This window comes from Talpa europaea (assembly GCF_964194135.1).
Source record: "Talpa europaea genome assembly, chromosome: 2".
NCBI lineage: Eukaryota > Metazoa > Chordata > Mammalia > Eulipotyphla > Talpidae > Talpa > Talpa europaea.
In genome coordinates this window covers 12,074,338-12,099,624 of record NC_140068.1, presented here as the reverse complement: position 1 = coordinate 12,099,624, position 25,287 = coordinate 12,074,338, and the positions used below count along the sequence as shown (strand labels likewise).

At 38.1% G+C, this 25,287-nt stretch overlaps 1 protein-coding gene across 1 annotated transcript in view; it reads right to left on the bottom strand.

Moving 5' to 3' along the window:
* Positions 1 to 2,559: 2,559 nt before the first annotated feature.
* PPIL4 (peptidylprolyl isomerase like 4) overlaps positions 2,560 to 25,287 on the bottom strand; it is a gene marked incomplete at its 5' end in the record, with an annotated part of 42,589 nt that continues 19,861 nt past the window's right edge. The window contains 6 exons of the mRNA XM_084228569.1: positions 2,560 to 2,989; positions 9,661 to 9,808; positions 15,752 to 15,848; positions 17,895 to 18,006; positions 22,035 to 22,101; positions 24,917 to 25,041. Coding sequence (XP_084084695.1) covers positions 2,738 to 2,989; positions 9,661 to 9,808; positions 15,752 to 15,848; positions 17,895 to 18,006; positions 22,035 to 22,101; positions 24,917 to 25,041 — 801 coding nt within the window. The 3' untranslated portion in view covers positions 2,560 to 2,737. The remainder of the gene's footprint in view (positions 2,990 to 9,660; positions 9,809 to 15,751; positions 15,849 to 17,894; positions 18,007 to 22,034; positions 22,102 to 24,916; positions 25,042 to 25,287) is intronic.

The following is a 25,287-nucleotide window of genomic DNA, read 5'->3' as shown; positions in this document are numbered from 1 at the left end:
ACCAACTTTTCCTCAATAAACATAATGGTCACAAAATGAAAGATGTTCACATCTAATCATGAAAATGAATTACTCACACTCTCTAAGTAAGTTCTTAAAAGGCAGGCAACATGAAATGGGCAAAAAACATGAAATAAGCTTTTCAAAGAGCAATCAGTAATGAATAGATATGAAAAGATTGTCAAGTTTATTAGCATTCTGGAAATTCAACTGAGACTTCCACTCTGGCCAAAATGGAGTTAACAGGGGCAGGATTTGCCTTCTCCATCTTAAGTAACTAAAAAACAGTACAAAATATATGCACAAGTTTTTAAACATTGGACAGCAGCTAGTGCTGGACAGTGGCTCTTGAGAAAAAGCAAACAAGGAAAGCCCTACCATTGTTCAAGTTTCTTGCATGGAGTTTCCTGGCTATCGCACTAGGGCAGGGGAGTCCAAAAAGAGCCTGGCAGCTCCGAGTAGAGAATTTAGAAGAACCAAAGTAAAATCGGTAGGGCAGAGTCTAGTGAGGAGGGAGAGTTCCAGATCTACAGAAGTTCCCCCCTACAATCCCCTGATCATCAAATGAATACTAAAAAGTGTGTACACATGAGGAAACTACCCAAGGGTGGAACCACCAGAAAAGCAGCAGTGCAATTTGGGGAAATATATAGGCTCTAAATAGTACTTGTTCCCAATAGCCAGAGTGAAGAAATGTCAAAATAAACCAGGCAAAGGGAAAATTATTCAGAAGGCTACTGACTCATGAATGGGTCAGATTAGCCCTAAATTAAAGGCGCTTCTGGTCCCATCTCATTAATCCTAAAAGCAACCTATGAAAGGATCAAACTTCTTCCAAATAACTATATCCCAACGCTCAACATAATTAAAGGAATACAAAAACTCTAGCACCCAACAATGTAAAACCCCAAAATTCCCAGGCATGGAAAGAAGGAATTACAACTCAATAATAAGGGAGATCAGTAGATAATGACACAGATAATAGAATGGCCAACCACATTAAAAGAGCTATTAAAAATACACTCTAGATGTCATAAAACAACAGCAGAAAGTATGGGCATGTTCAGCAAAGACACAGAAAATACAAAAAGACCCAAATGGAACTTCTAAAGAAAAAAGTATAATGTCTGAGGTGAAAAATACACTGGACGGTATTAACAGATTAGCTACTCTAGGAGAAAAGATTAATTAACTTGAGGACAGGGCCTCCTTGGTGGCGCAGTGGTTGACTGCTGGGCTGCAAAGCTGCCCGCAGCCTCTGCAGTGCCGGTTCAATCCCAGGCCACTGGTGAGTGTCCCACTTGGCGCGCAGACCTCTCCTGCCACGTCCGCTGCTACACTCAGCAGTATACTTCGTCAGTCTGCCTGTTCTGTTCCCCGCTCTGGCTCTGGTGGATTCTCTCACCCTCCCGCGCTTCTGACTGTACCCAGTGCTTGTATAAATAAATAAATAAATCTTAAAAAAAAAAAAAATTAACTTGAGGACAGAGAAATGGAAGAGAGAAAGAAAACAGGACTTACCCAAACCAGCATCAGTGTGCTGTGCGAATTGTAAGTGACCTAACAACAAGCAGCCTGAGCCCCAGAAGGAGATGAGGAAGGGGAGGAACAGAAAACATAATTGAAGAAATAATAACTAAAAATTTCCAAATTTTCTGAAGCATAGACCCACAGGTGAATAGTCCCAATAGACATGGAAAAAACCTATACCAAGTACATCATACTGGCTTAACAGCAGTGATAAAGAAAACCTTGAAAGCAGCCAGGGGGAAACAATACATTACACATAGCACAGAGGTAATAGTAGCTTTCTTTCAGAAAATCAAAATAAGGTTACATCCACTAATGACTGACAAAATTAAAACATCCGAAATCAAGAAATGTTGCAGATGATGTGCGGAAAAGCTAACCCACGCCGAGCTGGCCAGGGATGTGTAACGGTCGCTGTGGATTACTATTTGGCACCAACTGTAACGCCAGAGATATCCAGGCCTCACACCCAACAGCGCTCCTAGATATAGATGCTCATAGCAGCATTGGCTCAACAGCAAAACAAAAACAAAGTCCCAAAGTCCATCAACGGAAGGACAGAGTGTGGACTATTTATATATTACACAGCAATACAGATGAATGACTCTCAAAAACCACTAAGTTGAAAAAAAGCAAGTCACAGAGGTAAACATACATTATACCATTTATATAAAATTCAAAAACATACAAAACTTAACATTTTATTTAGGGATACAAACATGTTTTAAAGCTATAACAACAAGCAACTGGATGACCAACACAAAACTTAGAATAATAATTACTTGAGGGCATATAGGGCACTTCTAAAATGTAGGTATATTCTATCTTAAGCTGATTGATGGGTACACAGATCTTTATTATTCTTTATACTTTATATATACAAGTTTATGTATTTCTATTTTTATGTATTTTATGAAACACTTCATAAAAAAACAGTGGAAAATGTGACTTTAAAAAAAATGAAGCACACTATTTATGTATAACAATAAAATTAGTGTAAAAAAGTATACAAAGAAAATGTTCGATTCTTTATTGTCCTTCAGTGTCCCTTATAATTGGTATTACTCTAAAAGGGCCATAATCCTAATATGAAAAAAAAAAAAAAAAAAAGCAGTTAAAGACTGCTTTGACACAAAACCTGAACATCTGATATTCTAAGTTAGACGAGAGTAAATATGGGCGCCACCCACGTCAGATACTTCATGTTTCATCTGTACTTCGATTTTTCTTTATCTTTGGACTTCTTAGGACTCCTGCTTCGGTCTCTCTTTTTACTCCTTTCTCTCTCATAGTGATCTGCTTGGTACTTGGACTTGTGACTACTGCCGTAGTGGCCATCCCTTTCTCGGGATCTGCTACGACTTCGCTTCTGTGGTCGGTCTCTCTTCTCACTCTTTTGTTTCTCCCAACAGCTTTCTTCTTCTTCATAGTGACCAAAGCCCATTTCCCTGTAGATATCCTGTCGAAGGAATGGCGAGCGAGTTACAAGTAAATCAGTAAGATCATCATTCTATGGGCACAGTGATTAATAAAAACTTAGACAAGTTCATCATTAGCAAGCAGATGTAACAGCTCCAATTTGAACACCATCATTTGTGCCAAGAATCTTAGAAATTGAAAAAAAAAATTCAGAGAAAGATTTAACCATTTCTCTTAATGGCCTCATTGCCTTGTATCTACTATTTTAGCTGAACTGAAAGATCATATCCAAAACCAGGGAACTGAAATTGCTAACAGAAGTTAGAAGTCTTTAAGACTTTAAAATCGCAATATCTAGATCCTGGTTTTGGTGGTCACTCTTTCTGCCTTCCCTTCTCAACTCTCCCAAAATGTAGTTGCCTCACTGACCTGAAATGAAACTAAAATTTCCACAAGAGTCCTATAAAAGATCCTATAAAACATAATTTAAATAGCATAGTTGGAAGAGGTGTTAGACAAGTCAATCAGTCTAAAAAGAAAATTGATAACTGCACTTTGTTCTGAGTGATTATTTATAGTGTTTTACAATAGCTCCTCTCCAAACTTTCAAATTAATTTTTCTTTAGATTGATGTTTTTATTAAAACTATTATTTACATATTGCTTAAAATGTCAATAATGCATTTCATACTATTCTTTTTTTTTTTTTTATAGAGGCATGCTTTTATTTATTTGTTTGCTGGTTTGTTTGTTTTGTTTATACATGCACTGGGTACAGTCAGTAGCGCGGGAGGGTGAGAGAATTCACCAGAGCCAGAGCGGGGAGCAGAGCAGGCAGAAGGACCGAAGTACACTGCTGAGGGGAGCAGCGGGCGGCAGGAGAGGTCTGCGTGCCATGTGGGACCCTCCTCCAGTGGCCGGGGAGCAGCCGGGGATCGAACCGGCGCCGCAGAGGCTGCAGGCAGCTTCGCAACCCAGCGCTCAACCGCTGCGCCACCGGGGAAGCCCTCATACTATTCTTTTTTTTTTTTTTTTTTTTTTTTTTATAGAGGCATGCTTTATTTATTTGTTTTGCTGGTTTGTTTGTTTATACATGCACTGGGTACAGTCAGAAGCGCGGGAGGGTGAGAGAATTCACCAGAGCCAGAGCGGGGAGCAGAGCAGGCAGAAGGACCGAAGTACACTGCTGAGGGGAGCAGCGGGCGGCAGGAGAGGTCTGCACGCCATGTGGGACCCTCCTCTGGTGGCCGGGGAGCAGCCGGGGATCGAACCGGCGCCGCTGAGGCCGCGCGCAGTTTCGCAACCCAGCGCTCAACCGCTGCGCCACCGGGGAGGCCCCCTCATACTATTCTTAATAATTAATTAGCAGTAGAAAATTTCCTTATTGGAAGCAGAGAATTTTCCCATAGGACTGCCTTGTCCTATCCCTAATTACAAAGATTATATCTCAGCAAGTAGGTAAAAATCTAAAGAGACCAAAGCCAACACTCTTTTAAGAGTCAATTCAAAATTTCACCTTTCTACAGATTTCTCAATAGAAGGGCAGAATTCTTGAGTATCCACTCTGTCAACTTAAATATTATTATGGTTGATGGAAGTGTCTAGCTTTAAAATCCAGAGGGATGGATGTCAAGGGTTAAGGACTGAGTTTCAAGCAAATGATTAAAAATTATTTCATATGCTCTCTGGATATAGAAGATTACATCTGGCATGGAATTTATAATACAAAATATAACTTGACTGTTATAATCAAAGTATTTGTAGAGTATATTATAAGCTGACTCATGATTCTGCACCAGTCCCAACTGCCCTTGTTATCTGTAAGATCTGGGAGGTAGAAAAAATGAGTAGGTACCTTGTTTTAACCCCTTACCAACTATTTTCTAGCAAAATAAGACATCCCTAGATAAAAGAATTGTTTTGCTTCCTATAGCACATATAAAATTTAAGTACCTATGTATTATTCTGTCTGTACACCTAACAGTTATTTTTGTATTAGTTGAGACACAACTTTTTAAATGTGGAAACTATTAGCTGGCGGATAACTCCATAAACTCTTCAGCACACTATACAAATATGCATTTAAATGCTTTGAGTGTTTAAAATAACAGAGAGTTTATATAGTACTTAAATATGAAAACATTAAAGAAGTTGAAAATCTGAAATGGACTAAAACCATAAAACCTCTCTGACCTGGAAAAGTTTTCAAAGTTAACAAGCTTTGAAGTCCAGCAGCTCTTAGGTGCAAGTGGTCTTTGCTATTTAGGAGATGTATCAAACAAGAAATACTCTTGAGGTTAGATTCATCAGATAAAGTTTCATAGAGAAATTAGGAGTTGACTTGGGCATCAAAGAGTGAGTGGGTTTGGGCTTGAACTGGTTGCAAGAAGGCAAGGAATGTAAGCAAAAGATGAAAAGTAGGGAAGAATTAGCAGCAGGAGAAAAGTTTAGACGGCTGGATGAAGCCATATCAGAACAGATACGCTAGGCATGTGCTTTTGCAGTGTAATATTACCCTCACCCTAGAAATAAGGAGATTGAGGGCCAAGAGACTGACACAGGTTGAAATAATTATTTAACTGATCAGTAATGACATGCAACACAAAACTGAAATGGGGGTGGTAAAGAATAATGAAAAAAATAAAACCCACACCTGACCAAATCAAAATAAATATCAAAGTTCTAGCTCTCCTACAGAACTATAAAAGGCATAATCTGTAAGGTCAGGATCTTCTTATTTAAGGAGAGAAAAAAATTAATTAGATGGGCTCCAAGTCCTTCCCAGTGTGGACTTTTAAAATTTCAAGACTAAAGACAAGATGACTAAACTAGCACATGGTCAAAAAAAGAGGGGGGGCGGGATTTGAAGCAGAATACTTAGTGAGGCTAATGACTTACTATAAAGTAATCAAAATCAGTCTAAGCAACTAAAAGCTAAAGTCTCTCGGGCTAAATAAGAGCTTTTAATTAAATCACTGAAACGACACTCAATGAGTATAAAAACAGCAAAGCAGAGGTCCAAATCATAAGAATCGTAAGCACCCATGAAAACACAGTGAAGGACTTAACAACTAGTGTGCATACTTCTCAGGCAGGCAGCCCACAGCTCAGCACCCATTTCCTGTAACCACAGTAAAACACAAACCACAACAACAGACACATCTTTGGAATTAAAACATGAGGTGGAAAAACCAAACAGAAGTTTTCAAGTCATACAGTCAGGTTGCTGCTCAAAAAAGACAAAGAACTTGTAGAACTAAAGCATTCTTAGGAAACTAGGTTCACCAAACAAAATACAAACAAAGAGGAAAATTTAAGCTATACTTGAACATTATAGTAAGTGAAAATTCCCTTTAATGAATGTATTTTTGAGACTGCAATCAAAAGGATAATAATCAGAATAATAGAGAAAAATAGGGCCTAATGAAATCTTAAACACTGATGCTGCTTTATTAAAAAGAGAAAATCAATATAGCCATATTATTAAATCAAAGTATAAAATTAAAAACCACTTTAATACACTTTGGGGGCGGGCCTCCCCAGTGGTGCAGCGGTTGAACACTGGCCTGCGAAGCCGCCCGCAGCCTCTGCAGCACCGGTTTGATCCCCGGCCATCAGCAAGGGTCCCACATGGCGCGCAGACCCCTCCTGCTGCACTCGCTACTCCCCTCAGCAGTGTATTTCATCAGTCTCCTGTTCTGCTCCCCGCTCTGGCTCTGGTGAATCCTCTCACCCTCCCGCGCTTCTGACTGTACCCAGTGCTTGTATAAATAAATAAATAAATCTTTAAAAAATATATATACTTTGGCAGAGAAATAAAGTTAAGATATTATTTAGAACTTAACAATTTTAAAGTTGCCAACCAATTTAAATATATTTTTTTACAGAATATAACAGTATTCCCCATGCCCTTTACTCCATGGAAAAAGGAAAATATTTGCTACTATAAAGTTATATGTAACCAAGCAGCAGAAGAAAAGAAATTCATAGCAGAGGGAAAGGCAGAAATCACAGAAATAAAAGGCATCCAGTCTTTGGATTTCTTTAGACCTCTGGTTATCTCAAACACACTAATGTTTACCTCAGGCCTAAATTCACTGAAGATGCGTACACATGCAGAATGAGGAGCTACAGCTCGAACAACACATGCGGAGGCGAGATTAAGGGCTTTATAGAAGAAAACACACTAAATATTCATAGAAACATAATAAAGCCACCATTAAAAAAGCTTAATAACCTTAGGCTAAAAGAGTACAGAAATAAGAGGCAAATCTTCCAGTTAGATCACGGTGGACTATACCACATGACAAATTATATTAGAATAGCAAAAGGATTTAGGAAAGAAAACTGGTGAGAATATATGCCAGGTAAGAAGAGCAGCTATGGAAATTTATACCTCTGCTGAATGACAGCAAAGAGCAGGGATATATTCTTATCTAGAAAATAGGAGATCAGGATATATACAAAAATGCTTGGTAAAATTAAAAAATAATGAATAAACAAAAAAAAATCCACATAAAATGGTTATCTACTCGGAGAGAGGACAGGGATAGAAGGTAGATTCTCTGTATGTACCATTTTGTAACTTTATATTGGAATCGAATAAATAATTTTTAAAACTACGAATTTTTTTTTTCTAAAGATTTATTTATTTTTGCATACAAGAACTGGCGTACAGGCCAGAGGTGTGGATGGTGAGAGGATTCACCAGAGACAGAGTGGGGAACAGAACAGGTAGACTGACTGAAATACACTGCTGAGGGGAGCAGCAAGCAAGGCAGGAGAGGTCTGCTGTGCCATGTGGGTCACCTCCCTGGCAGGGATCAAACTAGTGCTGCAGTGGCTGCAGACTGCTTCATAGGTTGCATCTTAACCCATTGTACCACCAGGGAGCCCCCTACAAATGTTTTTAAAACAATGCTTAAGCACAGAAAAGAAACAAATTAATTGAAATTTGAATTCAGCTAATGGTCTTACCATAGAGAAACTATTTCAAAGAGTAACTGGACTACTACTCTTATTTAAAGAGTAACTGGGCTACAACAGTAAAAATAATGATAGCCTGGGCCTCCCTGGTGGCGCAAGGGGGTTAGCACCACACTATGAAGCAATCCGCAGCCTCTGCAGCATGTGCTTGATCCCCGGCCAGCCAGGGAGCAACCCACAAGGTGCAGCAGACCTCTCCTGACTCGCCCGCTGCTCCCCTCAGCAGTGTACTTTGGTCAATCTGCCTGTTCTATTTCCCACTCTGTCTCTGGTGAATCCTCTCACCCCCCGCATCTCTGGCCTGTACCCCAGCTCTTGTAAGCATAAATAAATAAATCTTTTTAAAAATTAATAATAGCCAGCACAGAAAATGTTTATAAACAACATACCTGAGACATTTTCTCACTTACACAGAAGAGGAAACTGTGGCTCACAAAGTTAAATAGCCTATTGAGATCATAAGCAGTGTAGAAATTTATACTAGCTTCTCTACAGCAAATCCTCTACTGGGTTAATCATACTATATCTCTCCATCTCTTTTCTTGGCTTGGCATTCTCACCATCTTGACAAGTTCTATCTACCCAGTGAAATCCTCCTGACCACGAGAGCTCAGCTCAAATGTCCTCATGTGGCAAAACAAAAGCAAGGGGCTATAATGTATTTTACTTTTTATTAAATTGAGAGCCAAACAGCTAGCTGGAAATTATTTCTTCTCTTCACAATCATTTTCTTTATGGAATTTTTATTATCATTGTCTTACAAAATGTATTTTCAGGAAAGCTTTTGAGATGATCAAGTTAATTATTAGTGCTGCTTTTTATTTCATACATTGAATACAGAAGGGCATAAATGTCTTACAGATCCTAAAACCTCAAGTAATATAGGTGAGGGGCCTCCCTGGTGCCGCAAGGGGTTAAGCACCACACTATGAAGCAATCCGCAGCCTCTGCAGCATGAGTTCGATCCCCGGCCAGCCAGCGAGCAACCCACATGGCGCAGCAGACCTCTCCTGACTCGCCCGCTGCTCCCCTCAGCAGTGTACTTCGGTCAATCTGCCTGGTTTGTTCCTCACTCTGTCTCTGGTAAATCCTCTCACCACTACCCCTGCATCTCTGGCCTGTACCCCAAGTCTTGTATGCATAAATAAGTAAATCTTTAAAAAAAAAAAAAACCAGAATTATAGGTGATATCACAACACTTGGTGATAAATTTAAAAGAGAAATGAGAAAAACTTTTAGCACATTGGTCTCACTCATAGCAGGAATCTAGAAAACTTAAATAAGGGACCAGGAAAATGAATAACTATAAGAAAGTGAAAATCAAAATCAACAAAAAACTATGAGGGGAGGGATTGGGGTCAGAATGGGGGGGTTGCAATTGTATGGGATATATAAAAATAAAATTTATTATTAAAAAAAAAAACTTTTAGCACAAACACACTTGTTTTTGATGACACTAAGCAAGTACCCACAGGTCTAGAAATCAATCTTGCCTCACAATGTGGAACTATATATTATTTTAAAAACAATCATTTATAATTTGTAATACAAATTCCTGAAAATTAAAGCTTATCCTAATGAAATCATCTAGGTTTTAGAGTTTGGAACACACCCACCTCTGTTCAGAACTGTACCCTTATTCTCTAAATTTTATCATTAAGCTGTAATTAATAAAGGAGTAAAATATTTCCCTAGAGTTAAGCCTGTGTATTAGTAAGTACTGTACCTGGTTAGTATTTTTGATTGGCATGTAGTCTTCATCTTCTTTTTCCTCAGAGCAGTGACGGGTTTTCTTCTTGTGCTTTTTACTTGTATGTGAGTGACTTGATTTTGAATCTTCTGCCTGCTCATCTAGTATAAGATCATATTTTGCACTGTAACAGTTAGTTAAGGACAAATGTGAAAACTGGCACTGGTAATACATTAAACATAAGAATCTATTAAAAGCATCAAACACATTATTACCAAATTATTACATTTATGTGAGCCCTGACACAATCCTATTTCTTAAAAATGCAACACACTATAAAAAGAAAACACAGATTACTTCAACATTTATGAAAAATCTGAACCAATTAACTGTACTGAACATTCAACAAATACCAGTGTCCTAAAGTTCACCGCATGTACCAATGATATTAGCTTTGTATAGGGTTTTAAAGTGCCTCATAGGGGCCTCCCTGGTGGCACAGGTGATTGAGCATCACACTGTGAAACTGTCCGCAGCCTCTGCAGCACAGGTTCGATCCCGGCCAGAGGGAGAGAATCCCACATGGCGCAGCAGACCTCTCCTGTCTCACCCGCTGCTCCCCTCAGCAGTGTATTTCGTCAGTCTGCCTGTTCTGTTCCCCGCTCTGGCTCTGGTAAATCCTCTCACCCTCCCATGCTTCTGTTACCCAGTGCTTGTATAAATAAATAAATAAATCTTTAAAAAAAAAAAAAAAAGAGGGAAAATGTGTCATTTTCTATTTCATCCTATCAAATTCCATTTCACTTTTACCCATGAACATATTATTACTACAGCTAGTGTTTTAAATGGACTTTATTTTGTTGTAGTACCAGGAACTAAAAAAAATTGCTTCATAGTTTGTTTCCCTTTTGTTGCTTGAAGACCACAGAATTTATAATGTTAGTTCTCCTTCCTGAATATATATAAGGATCTCTAGAATTTCAAAATACTCAGGAGGTATATACTGTATGAGGTATAAAAATGGACATAGGAGTTTTAGAGAAAGATTCACACAAGATAAAAATGAAATACATAATACAGTTACACTGATTTATACTACTAGGTTTATTATTCCAAAAATAGTAACTGTATGGGAAAAATTAAAGATTTTTTAAACAGATTTATTTTATTTACTTATGCATATAAGAACTGGGGTATAGGCCAGAGGTGTGAGGGGTGAGAGGATTCACCAGAGACAGAGTGGGGAGCAGAATGGGCAGACTGAAATACACTGCTGAGGGGAACAGCCAGCAAGAGAAGAGAGGTCTGCTGGGCCATGTGGGTTAGCTCCCTGTCTGGGGATCAAACTCTGCCACAGTGTCTGACAATAGCTTGAGAGTGCTGACACTTTAACCCCTGTGCCACCAGGGAGGCCCAAATTAAAGATATTTTGAAACACTAAATCTTTTAATAATATATTAAAAAAATTTTTCAAAAAATAATATACATGTGGATCCCTTTTATATTAAGTAGGAGCTGTAAAGATAAAGAATTTTAGAAGTATTTAACTATATATATTTCAGGGTGTTATCTATGAAATCCATTATAAACAAATTGTTTTATATTACGACCATGTTCAAAGTGTTTCCCATACACACTCACAAAATTGCCTAATCTTCCTCCTTTACAGAATTAATCATGCATTTGTACTCAGATTGTATTTAACCACACATCTAATTAAGCACACTTCTAATATATCACATTGTATTATGCTGGAGTTAGTTGAATATATCTGTCTTTTCTTTTAAAGATTTATTTATTTATGCACACAAGAGCTGGGGTGCAGGCCAGCGATGGGGCAGGGGGAGGGTGAGAGGATTCACCAGAGACAGAGTGGAGAACAGAACAGGTGGATTGACTAAAATACACTGCTGAGGGGAGCAGTGGACGAGACAGGAAAAGTCTGCTACACCATGTGGGTCAGCTCCCTGGCCAAGGATTGAACTCATGCTGCAGTGTCTGTGGATAGCTTCATAGTGCTACGTCTTAACCCCTTGTGCCACCAGGAAGGCTCTCTGTCTTTTCATCAAATAAGATATCTTATTCACCTCTCTGGAATTTGTGTATCTTACACATAGTAGATATTTAACAGGATAGTATCTACATTGTTCTGAAAAGCAGTAATAGCATTATGGGATTATGTTTAATGACAGAAACTGGGAACAACAAAAAGCCTAGGAATAAAGATATACTTAAATACATTATAGTACTATATTTTTATTATAAAAGAAGTTACAAACAATGGTGAATACTTTGAAAACATCTGCAAAGGTGTTTATGAATAATTTAGTGAAAAAAAGCTTGAAGCAAAAACTATACCGGATTATAAACTTCATATAACATCAAGGCTTGAAAGGAACAAAGGGAATGAAAAGCATCATTTGTGTAGGTGGTAGAACTATGAGTGAATCAATTGCATGATTTAATTCAGAGGTCCGTATTTTCTCTAATATACTCTAATGCCTCAGAATAAGAGAAAATGTTCAACTAATACAACATCTGCTAAAAATAATTTTAAACTAGAATGTATTTTGAGGAAGGATGACAAGGACTAAAAGAGAAGTTTTCAAAAGAAAGCTTAGGGCCTCCCCTGGTGGCGCAGGCGGTTGAGTGCCGTGCTGTGAAGCTGTCCACAGCCTCTGCAGTGCCGGTTTGATCCCAGCCGGCCAGTTTCGGCGAGGGTCCCACAAGGCAGGGCAGACCTCTCCTGTCGCACCCGCTGCTCCCCTCAGCAGTGTATTTCGTCAGTCTGCCTGTTCTGTTCCCTGATCTGTCTCTGGTGAATCCTCTTACCCTCCCTCACATCTGACCTATACCTCGGTTCTTGTACAAATAAAAAAAAAAAAAAAAAAAAAAGCAAGCAAGCTTAGGAGAAGGCCAACACATGGAGCTATTTGAGTGGCATGTGGACAGACTAGTGAAGACAGACACACTTCCCTCGGGACTAGAGGTTACCATGAAAGCCACAGCTCTGTGCTTTCCTTGGAGATATCACTTCTACTTAAGATTCTACAGAAAAACACTCCCTTCTGGCTTTTCACAAGATGGGGACCTGTACTACCCTAGGACTCTTCCATTATCTCCCATGCTTTTCTCCTTAGCACCAGGCCACACTGCTTCCAGAGCACTTCTGGATCTCCTCCTATTTCAGAGACAAATCTAACAGTCCTACTGAGTTCGCCTTGGAGCGTGCTATAGACATGCTACTCCCTCTGTCCAAAAGAGCAGTTTTTCAAACTGATGATCATAATCCATTAACGGGCTATAATATCCAATTAGTGGGTTCACAGCCAGCATTCTTTAATAACACAGAATAAAAACTACAGTGTGTGGCACCTAATGAACACATTATTTCAATTATGTGGGCTTCTGATTATACTTGGATTATATTGATTTCAACTGTATTTCTCAGATGATGCTACACAAAGAAAACTGCATCCTACCTCAGCTCCCTTCTTCCCCATATTCAAGTTGCATTTTCAATGTCACTCCGAATGTCGTGGTACTTGAGGGTCTTTGAGGGTACTTGAGCCCCAGATCTCAAAAGTGTACTTCTTGCAACACCATAGACATATTTAATTAGTGACAATTATTTAAATTCTGTGCTTCCCCCAAACCCAACAGTAAAATGTAATGTCCACTTGTGGGGGTTGGAGGGGCTGGTGTTTCACTGCTAAACTGGGCATGTAACAAACACCAAGTAAGAATTGTCGATTATGTGTTATACCACCAACACACTTGGGATATTTCTTTATTTCATCCTTCCTCACTTAGCTACTATCTTCTATTCACTACTGCAAACAATACTTTTAGAAGGCACCAAATCTCTCCAAAATCTTATGTGTTAAAAACAACTTTGCAATCTCACTGACCTCTTTTCTCCAGTTACTTCTCTGAGATTGAGATTGAGTTTGGTCAAGTTTACCTTTTCTTTCTCCCTACTGCTACTTTTGAACCTTATTATTAACAGTCTACACCTACAGCAACTTCACTTTCTCACTAAACCCATAAGTACATCTGAGGCCTTTTTAATTGATTTAAGACAATTTCTCTACACATATATTATCCTCTGAATCCCCTTTCCTTGCCATAGTAACATGTATCATAATACATGTAAAAAACTAGATGAGTTATCTCTAATCTTACATATTATAAACATATGTTGTCCTTTTAGTATTATACCTGAGATTATAAACACCTTCCTAAAATAAAACCCGTTAATTATCAAGCACATAAAGATTATCCTACTGGGTTGGATTCATGAATTTCTTTTTGGTTCAATATTCTATTGAAAATGATTAAGAAGTTTGTGCCTGAACATGTTTCTTCTCCATCAACTTCAAAAGGCTAACAGCAGCACTATACAATATAATACAATACTAGTCAGAGTTTAACATTAATTAAAATTAAACAAAAGTCCATTCTACCTGCTCACTAGCCACAGCAGTAGCAGCTGTACCTACAAGGACACAGGGTACATGTCCACCACTGCAGAGGTCTAGCAGACAGCATTGGGCTAGAGCTATACTACCAACATGCCTAGCTTCCTTTTTAACTCTTACTAACCTATCGTCTTGAATTTAAAACATTTTAATGCTACGTACTCTTTCTTTTCAACTTTAATTACCTATAAGGGGAGAAAATGTCTGCATCTACTTTATATTCTAAGGTTGTACTTCCTTTTATTTGTTCTACATATTCCCCTTTCTCCATCTGCAGTTACTAGTGGTTAGCCTTAATTTAATTTCAAAGATCTGGTAAATAAATCAAGGTGTATTCATCCACACATGTTATGATTCTAAGATTTCAATCACATCAGCTCTAATGTTATTATTTTCAGACCAAGTCTTAGCTTTCTGTTTGGCTTGTCACCATGTGAAAGTCTCTTCTTATGCTGATTAAGTCAGTATACTTCAGACAGTGTCCAGCTCTTATGCTTTACAATGTTTTATGCATTGTAGACAGCCACTTTTTTAAATGAATATATAACAGTTCAACTTGATATCCATCTTTCCTTGATGAATACTTGAAAAAGAAATGTCTATATAGTATGGGAAAAGAGAAGCCCTAAAACACCAACAGAAACTAGGAAACAAAGAAACCATTTACCAGAAAGAATCTCACAAAAGAAATAACCTTTGCAAAGTGTGGAGTGATTGATTTATAATGAGAATATCAGTGAACAAATTGAAATGACATAATATAAACAGTATGTTTCATTACTTCTTACTTGTCTCAACCTAAAACTTGGAAGAACCTAAATTAACTGGTCAAGTCAATGGATTTTTTATTTTTTTTTTTAAAGATTTATTTATTTATACAAGCACTGGGTACAGTCAGAAGCGCGGGAGGGTGAGGGAATTCACCAGAGCCAGAGCAGGGAGCAGAGCAGGCAGAAGGACCGAAGTACACTGCTGAGGGGAGCAGCGGGCGGCAGGAGAGGTCTGCGCGCCATGTGGGACCCTCCTCCGGTGGCCGGGGAGCAGCCGGGGATCGAACCAGAGCTGCAGAGGCTGGGGGCAGCTTCGCAACCCAGCACTCAACCGCTGCGCCACCAGGGAGGCCCGTCAATGGATTTTTTAATCCTATAAAACTCTTACACATAATGGGAGCCCAATAAACAAATGTTGCTAGACTGACAATGTACAAGACAAAATGCAACCCAGTCAGGTAAGAGAATAGGATTTGGTTAACATCTCCAAAGAAGTTAACACACTAGAAGGGCTAGCACAAAGGATAGAGATTAGCTGTAACAAAGAAATTTCTGATTATGAGGAACTTAAAACATTACAATTATATACAAACAACACAAATCTTACCTCAAGATCTTCTGAAAGTGAATGGTAACCTAAGAGAAGGGAGCTAAAAGAATCAGGCTAAAGATTTTTCAGCCCTAACAGAGAATACACACAAATACAAAGCACGTATGAAAAAGAGAAAAAAGAGATAACAATATATTAAATGATTCCTCCCAATCTGTATTTGGGAAACTTGTCATCTACAGCCTTTGTCATTTTTTATACTGTACCACACAGTATCCTACAGAGTGAATGGTCGGAACATACTAATGGCCTTTTGTAAAGGATACTCCTGTCTGGGCTTTACTTTGTCTTTCAGAACCAAATTAGATGGTTTTTCCTGCTCTTTTTCATACTCCTTGAAATCACTCTTGGTATATTTCCCACCTATTAAAAAAAGGAAAAAAAGACAGTAAGAAAAATCACCAAATCAAAAATATAATTTTAAGAGCTATTATATATAAAGTTATTTTATAAATGGCCTTTATATGAGCAGGCCGGAAGAGAGCGAGAAGGAACAAAAGCATCATAGGAATTCATTCTCCATTACTATTTTAACTGCAAGCAGATCTCCATTTTGCTAGGTAGCCATCTGCTGCCACCTAGTGATATACATGAATATCACAACACCAAACTTGCAAATCCCAAATCAGAGTGTTGTATATACACTGGCTGGAAAAGAATGCAGTGTTGAAGTACAGCCATTGAGTCCATGGGAACAATAGGTCCACAAAGGAAACTGAGGCCTGGGACCTGAGTCTGAGAGCTGAGAATCTTGTAAGTTTGGAAGAAGTTAATTTTTAAACTCTTCTGCTCTGTCAAAGAGGGTGTCTAAAATTTCAATAGAGCAAGTAGATAGGGGATAACAGAACATGGATATAACTCACCACTATTATTCAACATAGTATTAGAAGTAACAGCCAGAACAATCAGGCAAGAAAAGAAATAAAAGGAGTACACATTGGAAAGGAAGAAATAAAATTGTAACTATTTGCAGATGACATAATAGATACAGAAAAGTCTAATGACTTCACTAAAAAACTTAAACAATAACAAATAATAATTATTATTAATAATAAATAACAGAAAAGTTAGAGGCTACAAAATCAATATTAAAAAAAATGTTTCTATATGCAAACAATTAACTGCTGAAAAGAGAATTAAGAAAACAATTCCAGGGCCTCCCCCTGGTGGCGCAGCGGTTGAGCGCTGGGTTGCGAAGCTGCCCGCAGCCTCTGCAGCATCGGTTCGATCCCCGGCCACCGCAGGAGGGTCCCACATGGCGCTCAGACCTCTCCTGCCGCCCGCTGCTCCCCTCAGCAGTGTACTTCGTCAGTTTGCCTGTTCTGCTCCCTGCTCTGGCTCTGGTGAATTCTCTCACCCTCCCGCACTTCTGACTGTACCCAGTGCTTGTATAAATAAATAAATCTTTAAAAAAAAAAAAAAGGCATCAGTATGTGAGAATGATGAACACATACTTTAAAAAAAAAATATTAAGAAAAAAATTCCAATCACATTAAAAAGAATGAAATACTTGGGTCTCCCCGGTGGCACAGTGGTTGAGCGCTGGGTTGTGAAGCTGCCTGTGGCCTCTGCAGCGCCAGTTCGATCCCCAGCTGCTCCCCGGCCACTGGAGGAGGGTCCCACATGGCGCGCAGACCTCTCCTGCCGCCCGCTGCTTCCCTCAGCAGTGTACTTCGGTCCTTCTGCCTGCTCTGCTCCCCGCTCTGGCTCTGGTGAATTCCCTCACCCTCCCGTGCTTCTGACTGTACCCAGTGCATGTACAAACAAACAAATAAATAAATAAAAAATACATGCCTCTTTAAAAAAAAAAATTCTTTAAAATAAAAAAAAAAAAAAAGAATGAAATACCTAGGAATAAATTTAGACATATGGAAAGACCTGTATACTGAAACTATAAGACACTGCTGAAAGAAAACGAAGACACAAAGAAATGAAAAGATACTCTATGCTCATGGATTGGAGGAAGTAACACTATTAAAATGTCCACATTGTCTAATAAGACAATCTTCAGATTCAGTGCAATCCCTATTAAAATCGTAGTAACATTTCTCACAGAAAAGGAACAACTATTTTTAAGAGTTGCATTAGAAGAACCAAACACCACAAAGTTATGTTAATTACATGTCACTTCTACAATGAGTAATTACAATGATTTATAATATATAATAATGATAATTTGCAGTAATAAAGTGATACATAGAAAAATATATTCTTCATCAGGTTAAAACACACACATACCCCTTCATCTGAAATTCTAGATAGCAGGAACATAAAATCATGAAGGTAGGCACTAATTATATCAATGTACATTTCTCCAAATTAACAGCACTGAGTCAAGGAAGAAAGGAAGGAGGGAGGGAGGCAAGCATGCAAAGCAGGAAAGAAACAAAGAAAGATGAACTGACAGACCTTTTCCTTTCCATTTAACCTTTGCAACAGACTGGCTAAAATCCACATGTATTCTTCGGTCATCTATAAGTACGTTGTCCATTTTGAAGAATGCTTTCTCACAATCTTCTTCCTGATAATAATTATAAAAACTCAAGCATATATCTTTATAGGTAAGATTCCTGTAGCTAGAAAAAATACTGAAAACACAAAAAGTTTATAGTTACTGAAACAGATATTGACATGATTGTTATGCACCAAGTACTGTTAAATACTTTGATTTTATTATCTCAGTTATCTGATAACAACCATAGGAGGTAATAGCTATTATAGCCATTTTTCCTATGAGAAAACAAAGATTTAAAGAGGTATATATTTGGCAAGGGTGAGGGGCAGGATTTGAATTGAAGTAGTGTGCAATAGACTTACATATGCTTACCGGTTGTGTTATACCAGGCAATAATCCCTTTTACTCAACACCCAAAAAATATTCTGACAACTAAAAGTCCTTTTTATAAATTTGGTGTTAAAATCCATTTGACAACAAAACCCTTTTTTTTTTAAATTCCACTTAGTATGGCTAGTCATTTGATTCACTGCGTAAGTACTACTGTCATTGATCATGGAATGCTGGCCCAGAGACGTATTATGAATCTACAGATGTACACCTGTGTGCTATGTATACACACACATACACAGAGGATTACCTTTCTATATTCTGATAAACTCTAAATTCAGATAAATAGAAATTCTCAAGGGTTTTGGATAATGAATTATGGGCTAGGAGACCAAGGTATGTGTTACACAAGAATTCTTCTTGTCGGTAACTCTACAAACCCTATACCTCCATTTCTGAAGACTAGAAGTAATATATTTCAATCAGCATGGATCACTTTCCTCCTATATTCCTGCATTCTCTGGTCTGTTCACAACTCATAGAGGCAATTCAAACAGAAGCAGACCTCCCCTGCCGCCCGCTGCTCCCCTCAGCAGTGTACTTCGGTCCTTCTGCCTGCTCTGCTCCCCGCTCTGGCTCTGGTGAATTCTCTCACCCTCCCGCGCTTCTGACTGTACCCAATGCATGTATAAACAAACAAACAAATAAATAAATAAAACATGCCTCAAACAGAAGCAAATAAAAAAACTAGCTTAATCACATTTACTTAGCACATGTCAAGAATTAAATGAATCATAAATTCCATTAAGATAAAGACAAAGCTTTATTCATCTTTGTATCTACATCATATTAGAACATCTTCTGGGGCCTCCTTAGTGGCATAAGGATTAAGTCTCAGTGCTATCAAGCTATCACCAGCCACTGCAGCATAAATTTGATCCCTGGCCAGGGAGCTGACCCTCAAGACGCAGATGACCTCTTCCCTATCTCACCCGCTGCTCTCCTCAGCAGTGGATTTCAGTCAATCCGCCGGTTCTGTTCCCCACTCTGTCTCTGGTGACTCCTCTACCACTCCACATCTCTGGCCTATACCCCAATTCTTGTATATACAAAAATAAATAAATCTTAAAAAATAAAGAAATCTCTTCAAAATTGAGAAATCCATTTAAAAAATGCAACATATAAAAATATACAAGACAACCTTCAAAAAGAACTCACATTATCTGGGCCTCCCTGGTGGCTCAGGGATTAAAGTCTCAGCACTATCAAGTTATCACCAGCCTCTACAGCATGAGTTTAATCAGCATGAGTTCAATCCCTAGCCAAGGAGCTGACTGACCCACATGGTGCAGCAGACCTCCCCTGTCTCGCCCGCTGCTCCCCTCAGCAGTATATTTCAGTAGATCTGCCTGTTCTGCTCCCCACTCTGTCTCTGGTGAATCCTCTTACCACCACCCCCCCACCTCTGGCCTACACCTCAGATCTTATATGCAAAATAAATAAATTTTTTTAAAAAATCTCTCACTTAAAAAAAAGCTTGCAGATATAACACTGAGCAAAAGCTAGACACAGAAAACACTACTGTGATGTTTGCAATATAGAATTATATGTTATTACATTTTATATATGTTTAAAATTAAACAAAACCAATCTACATGTCAAAAGTAACAGTGAGGGGGTCTCCCTGGTGGTGCAAGGTGTTAAGTCGCAGCACTATGAGGCTATCTGCAGCCACTGCAGCATGAGTTCAATCACCAGCCAGCCAGCCAGGGAGCTACTCACATGGTGCAGCAGACCTCTCCTGACTCACCTGCTGCTCCCCTCAGCAGTGGATTTCAGTAGATCTGCCTGTTCTGCTCCCCACTCTGTCTCTGGTGAATTCTTTCATGCCCTGAACCTCCGGCCTATACCCGAGTTCTTGTATGCATAAATAAATAAATCTTTTTTAAAAAAAAAGTACCAGTGATGGGGAAATTATTATAAGGGGACACAAGGTATGATTATGGTCATTTTTTTTTCTGTTAATGTTTTATTTCTTAGCCTAGATAATGGTTTACATGGGTGTATTAACTGTTATAACTCATCAAACTGTTCACTCACGAGTTGTACATATCTGTATTTTACTCAGTTTTTTAAAAAATTTAGGTTAAAAAAAGCACCCACACTGTATACTCAGTGAGGAACACTTACAAAGATACCACCACCCATGAGAATTATGAAGCAGAATAATATAAGATTAATTTAATTTGAAAGAGAAAAGGTTTAAAAAAAGATCCACCTTAAAAACTAAAATATTGACTCATGAAAAGGAATTCATGGATTCCACAATCACTCCATGCTCTAAAGGTGAAGTGAACTATATATTCATGGAAAATGGTATACCTGCAGGAGACTGATATACACAAGCATCATTAGTCTATATGCTAGAAAGGAAATGAAATTATATTTGTGAGCAAATAAATAATACATCCTAGAGTGTCAGTGATGGAATGAGACTGTCAGGTATACAAAAATACTCCACAGCGAACTGAAGGCAGAAATCTCATTTCTGTTAGCAATGACTGTTCCTTGTAAATACTAAGACATCTGATATTGTCCAGGTATAATCTGTTATGTGTCTGTCTTCCCTAAGCCTCCATATCCATCTTGTAGTCCTTGAAAGTGCTTGATAAATGCTTTGGAATGACTGTAACTTAGAAGGAGATACAGTTGGACATACATCAGTCGAAAACTGAATAAAGAAACACCTAGCCTGGCATAGTGGATAAAAGCAATGGGAACAGAGTCAGACATACCTAAGTTATAATTTCAGCTGTGACAATCACTAAGGGTAGGATTCTAAACAAGGCACATTATTAATATGGGTCTCAGTTTACTTATTTGGAAAAGGAGGACAGTAGCTATTTCATAGCGCTGTGAGGATTAAATGCAATTCAAGGAGCATAATTCTTAGTTTAAAGAAAGTTACTGAGGGGCTCCTGGTGGCGCAAGGGGTTAAGCACAGCACTATGAATCTATCCTCTGCAGCACGAGTTCTGCAGGCCAGGGAGGTATCCATGTGGCGCAGCAGACCTCCTATCTCGCCCACTGCACCCCTCAGCAGTGTATTTCAGTCAGTCTGCCTGTTCTGTACCCCCACTCTGTCTCTGGGGAATCCTCTCACCCCCTGCACCTCTGGCCTATACTCCAATTCTTATATGGAGCATAAATTAATAAATATTTAAAAAGAAAAAGTTACTTAAGTAACATAAGCTATCATTATTATTATAGATCTGGAAGGTACCACCTAATTCAATATTCAACTTAAAGGATAGGAAGAGGTTTAAGGCCTAAAAAGAAGAGTCTAAGTAAACTGTCAAGTATCATCAGTGGAAGAGCTCAGAGAAAAGTCATCAGTGGCAGAACTCGGACTAATACCTTGATCTTAACAATCAGGTCAGTTCTCTTTCTATTACTTAATTACATAACTACCAAAAAACACTGAAAAGTCATTCATAAACTGTAAATGACTTCACCTAAAATTTAAAGTATTAAAATACATTCACAGACTTCACTTGAGCCTAAAGTAAAGGTAAATAAAATAACATCAACAGAGGTAGAATTCATCCCCTATTTGAATATAATAATGTTGGTTTATTTGGTACGTGAAGAAAGAGCAAACTACTATTCTAATCGTAGACATTAGAAAAATATCTATATTTCTATTTTAATACCATATAGGAAAAAATAAATAACAAACTTAATATATCTATATTATGACTTACCTTTTCAAATTCAATAAAGGCATAACAGAGGGACTCTCCTGTCTTCCAATCTCTGATAACTTCACAACTAAAAATAATTGGGGAGAGAGGAATAAACAAAAGTTTGGAAAGAAGTGAGTTTAATGAAAAACCATTCACCCTCACTCTTCAAAAGTGAAGAAAAGAGCCTCCCTGATGGCACAGGTGTTAACGTCTCAGCACTATGAAGCTATCAACAGCCTCAGCAGCATGAGTTCAATTCCCAGCCAGGGAGCTAACCCACATAGTACAGCAGACCTCTCCTGTGTTATCGGCTGCTCCCCTCAGCAGTATAGTTCAGTAGATCTCCCTGTTCTGCTCCCCACTGTGTCTGGTGAATCCTCTCATGCCCTGCACCTCTGGCCTACACCCCAGTTCTTGTATGCATAAATAAAAAAATCTTTAAAAAAAAGAAAAAAAGAAAAAGAAGGAAGAACCAAAAAAAAAAAAAAAAAAGTGGACAAAAATAAGCCAGCTATTAAAAGGTAAAGTTAAACTAATGGAACTCATTTCTCCAAATTTCTTCAATAGCAATCTTTTAAAAAATATAGTTCAGGGGGCCTCCCAGGTGGCGCAGTGGTTGAGCGCTGGGCTGCGAAGCTGCCCGCAGCCTCTGCAGCACCAGTTCGATCCCCAGCCACCAGCAAGGGTCCCGCATGGCATGACAGACCTCTCCTGCCGCGCCCACTGCTCCCCTCAGCAGTGTACTTCATCAGTCTGCCTGTTCTGCTCCCCGCTCTGGCTCTGGTGAATTCTCTCACCCTCCCGCACTTCTGATTATACCCAGTGCTTGTATAAATAAATAAGTAAATCTTAAAAAAAAAAAAAAAAAAATATATATATATATATATATATATATATATAGTTCAGCAAGTCAAGAAACTAAATTTTCTAGACTCTAAATGTCCTATTTAGACTTAGAAAACCAAATTGCCAAAGTAAAAAGGAAGAGTAAAATAAAAGTATGTAAGTTTCCTTTGGCAAAAGTAGACTACAGCTAAAAAATTTTAAATCATAATTTCTAGTGGAAACATAGATTATAGAGTATCTAATGCTACTATAGAAATACGTACAACATATACAAAAATTTCATTAAGTTTGTGCTTTTAAATTTTTGAATTTTCATATAAACCAAGCTCAAATTTCCTTTCAGAGTATAGCTTTTATACAGAAGTAATCTATTTTAACAATCCAGTAAAAGGGTTAGTAAAGTGGAGTTGTAAACACCTGGTTTGCCCTTTTCCACACCTACCATAAATCTTACTTTAAAAACATAAAACAAAAGAGGCAAGTAAAACATTGTAAGAGAAAGGAAAAGTAATCACATATGTATAGTATATTGTTCAGTTATTAAAATATTTATGTATGCATTTAACTGTAAATATTGTACAAAGACCTAACCAAACAATGACACAACCAGATTTGCAGGAGGTGAGAACAGAGATGGAAGATAGTAATATAGGCAAACCCTCATCTTCCTTAGCCAGAAGTTAGTGCATAACGTCTAAAATTGAAAAATAAAAAGTACCAGAATAAGAATTTTTTTTATAAATATGACATTTATGTCACAGATAAATGGAGGAATAAAAGTAGGGTCACCATTTATAGAAAGATTCTTCTTTCTCTGTAAAGAATAAAGAATGGCTTCAAGGGGAAAAAAAATGACAGGATATCAAAACATAAAATAATACTTTCTAATCAATTACTAAATATTTCCCTTTCTCACAGAAAAACAAGTTTCACAGATTTTTGAGTTTAGTGTAGGGGAAATCAGTGAAGAGAAATATTTAGATTCAAATTAATTTTGACTAGATTGCTATTACTATTAAGAAGAAATTAAGAAACACATTTTTTGTGTGTGCGTTTAATATATTTTATTTTATATAACTCTTACATCATTTTTGAATTTTGCACAAAGTATGCATTTTCATTTTGATTATATTCCCCATACAATTGTTCTTTCTTTTTTTTTTTTTTTTTAAGATTTATTTATACAAGCACTGGGTACAGTCAGAAGCGCGGGAGGGTGAGAGAATTCACCAAAGCCAGAGCGAGGAGCAGAGCAGGCAGAAGGACCGAAGTACACCGCTGAGGGGAGCAGCGGGCGGCAGGAGAGGTCTGCACGCCATGTGGGACCCTTGTCCGGTGGCCGGGGAGCAGCCGGGGATCGAACCGGAGCTGCAGAGGCTGCGGGCAGCTTCACAACCCAGCGCTCAATTGCTGCGCCACCGGGGAGGTCCAATTCCCCATACATTTGTACCCCCCTTATTTTGACCCTAATCCCTCCTCTCATCTCTCCCCCCCACCACTGTGTCTCTGGTTTATAGTTGCTTGTTGATTTTGACTTTTTCTTTATTATAATTAGTCTTTTTCCTGGTCCCTTATTTGGGTTTTCTAAACTCCTGCTATGAGTGAGACCATCTGGTATTTTTCTTTTTCTTTCTGGCTTATTTCGCTGAGTATGATCCCTTCCAGCTCCATCCACGTTGCTGCAAATTGCATGAGTTTATCTTTTTTGATTGCTGAGTAATAGTCCATTGTGTATATATACCACATCTTCTTGTGCCAGTCATAAGATACATATTTTAAAACAGGCTATTAAAGTATTATAGAATGAGACTAAAATTGTTCCACTCTGTTTTAAAGTTAAAATGTTTGTGTTGGCAGTGGGATAATCATGCACACATATATGTATTTATGTATATGTGTTGATAAATACATATACATATTTCCTCCCTAATGTCCAAAAGACTAATCTGTAAAATTCACCAGTCAAAAGTTACCTAGACTCCCCAGACTTATCAACATTGTATCATTACAAACTACCAGTTTTTTCTAAACCATTAACTTATTCTAGAGATTACCTTCTTATTGGCCCAAATCTTGAGAATATTATCTCCAGATCTTCATCTGTGGTTACTGGATTCAATTTACATACAAACAACACATTTTCTGGAGGTTTAATATCTGCATCAGGTAGGTCTCCTACCTAAATTATAAACAAACAAGAATATAAATCATTTCCTTTATTTAAAATTGCATTCTAAATTGCAGGTCCAGGAAAAGAAATCTAAGAATTCAAAACTACATTGTTTCTAGGAATAACAATATTAACAGTCAATAGTTAACTCATTGCTACTTTGTGTGAACACCATGAGGCACTTCATTACTGCTAATTGTTAAAATGACTCTGCACATTTCCCTGCATTTTAAAGATGAGTAAAGTGAGATACAG